We start from the raw sequence: 2,500 nt of genomic DNA on the forward strand, positions 1-2,500 counted from the left end.
AAATAACAAGTACACCTCACCTGGCAAGAGCTGCAGGGCCCACAGACTCATAGTCCATCTTGGCGAAGATGTCCTGGATGGCGGCGCGCTCGAAGTCTGTCCACTCGACCATTTTGCTGACGTCTAGATTCTCCTGTGCGGATCAGTAGATGCTGTGCTCCCTGGCATCAGATGCCCCTTTTAAAGCAACCCTACTCCCCTTCCAGAAGCATCTGATCGGAAGGCGGTGGCCCAGCCAAGTGCTGCATTACAGCAATGATAAGGGTATCTGCACAACTTAGGTTGTTTCTGAAAAAGACAAAAAATAGCTTGAGGTACAAAGTATACACCACAGCCCGACAGGCCCCCGCCATTCGACAAGGAAAAACAATTCAGACTCACAATGATTCATATTTAAATTATGCCCAGAAACTCAGTGTGTTAAGAAGAAATAATGATGTAAAAGAATTTTTACAAGATATCCTGAAACTTGTTTTCCCTTTGTGTCATTATCTTTTGGTCAAACAGGCGTAAATTTAAATGATCACAAATTGTTGGCAGAGCCACAGCATGATATACACACATACATGATGAACACAGTAACAAAATGCCAGTTTGTCACCCAGAGACTGCACAATAACAGCGTAAGAAACCGAGCAGGTTCCTTGATCAGGACCTTGGACAGAGATCGTAAAATTTCGGTGGAAATATTAGTTTGACACTGTCAGCTGTATCGTCCTTTTACTGATTTCCAGACTGCTCATTGTAAACAGCAACGCTCAGCCATCAGTTTGCTGATTGCAATCACCATTTCATTCAGGTCAGTACGAATATTAGTGACTACAAGTCTTTATTTCTTCATGCAACTTCAATATAAAGCAGCACATCAAGGGTGTTTTCTGTGTCACTTGGATCAAATTGTCTAATGGTCCCATGTGAAAACTGTCTTCAGATTTTAATCATAATTTTATTATTAATATGTTTATATTGTAATACATACTATTATATCACATATTATTAATATTTATATGCTCATATGGTGGTATTATTTGCCCTTATTTGTGCCAGTAGATGCTCACAGCCCGTGACTGTCCCGAGTGTGTCCAATATATTTGAACGACCCAATCGCCAGAATAAATCGTAGGCACTGTACGTTTCTGCAAACCATACGTTGAAAGTCTACGTTTCAATGTTGGCCATTATCCGTTGAATAATGATATGTTATGATGTAACGACGAATGTATGACCTAACATGAATCGCCCTCTGCAGCCTATCTTGGAGGTGGTCTCGGGTGTGTCCATGCTTTGTTTTAACTATAAAAAAAAAACCATTGTTTGGGCTACAAAGCATTCAGTGACACTCAACCAACAGGCAAGATGACCAGTCTCACTGCTAAGGACAAAGTCAATGTCAAGGCCTTCTGGGATAAGGTGTCTTAAAAGGCGGACGACATCAGTATGGATGCTATCTCCAGGTAAATATAACTTCAAATAAACTGATGTAACGTGCTCTACCACTGATTGATTCATTTACATTCTCACCTTTTTAGTTTTCTACACAGCATGCTGGTCGTGTACCCGCAGACCTAGACTTACTTCGCCCACTAGAAGGACTTGAGTCTGCCAACGTGAGGAAGCACGGAGGTTCTATTATGGCTGGAGTTGCTGATGCTCTGACCAAGATCGGCGATCTGAAAGGAGGTCTTCTCAGCCTCAGTGAGCTGCATGCCTTCACTCTGCGAGTGGACCCTGCCAACTTCAAGGTACTGAGTCAGCGTCTGTAATCAATCAATTTTTTCTCAAATTGTGGTCCTTTCAAGACTTAAAACTACAGTGTTCATTTGTCATTATCATAACGGTACCGATGCTGCACTATTCAGTACTATTAAAATACACCTGGCATCTGACAAGTGAGGGTCATGCATGTAGCATTAGAATTGTGAAATATGGAAGAGCAAACGTAAGAACAATAATATGGGACAGATGTGTGGGTGAGCTTGTGGGGAGCTAAAACTCCATGTAAGCATAGGCCAACATCTTTGCCATTATCCTCTTTTCACAGATTATCTCCCACAACATCCTTGTGGTCCTGGCCATCATTTTCCACGCTGACTTCACCCCTGAGTTTCATGTGGCTATGAACAAGTTCCTGACTGCTGTGGCTCTGGCCCTGGCTGAGAAGTACAGATAAACAGCTGCAGCAGGTGACGGACTTTCTGCCACATGTAGGCTAAGTGTAGTTAACTCTATTTTTAATACATAACTGCTTTTTTTCGTCGTTGAATAGCACACATGACATTAAAATAGAATTTTAAACGTCAAGCAATTTTGAACATAATGGGGACATCTGGATAGGCGGTAACATTTTTTCCAGGTTTTTAAGAAACTACTACTATTATCATTATAACATTAATATGTTTCAAGTGACCAAACAAATGCCACATTTGTTGCATTTAATGGCAACAATAGATATTATGTGGAGCTATTAATATATAAATACCTGACCTATTCCCCCTCTTTA

General features: G+C 41.1%; 1 protein-coding gene and 1 pseudogene across 1 annotated transcript in view; one reads left to right on the forward strand and one right to left on the reverse strand.

The window, feature by feature from the left end:
* The window catches only part of LOC121883666 (hemoglobin subunit beta-2-like), a 4,804-nt gene that overhangs the window by 656 nt on the left and 1,648 nt on the right, over window positions 1–2,500 (reverse strand). Inside the window, exon 2 of the mRNA XM_042392076.1 lies at window positions 21–288. Coding sequence (XP_042248010.1) covers window positions 21–112 — 92 coding nt within the window. The 5' untranslated portion in view covers window positions 113–288. The remainder of the gene's footprint in view (window positions 1–20; window positions 289–2,500) is intronic.
* Window positions 1,040–2,170, forward strand: LOC121883671 (annotated as a pseudogene).

The sequence above is a fragment of the Thunnus maccoyii genome, chromosome 18 (genome assembly GCF_910596095.1).
Source record: "Thunnus maccoyii chromosome 18, fThuMac1.1, whole genome shotgun sequence".
In the NCBI taxonomy this organism is placed as follows: Eukaryota; Metazoa; Chordata; class Actinopteri; order Scombriformes; family Scombridae; genus Thunnus; species Thunnus maccoyii.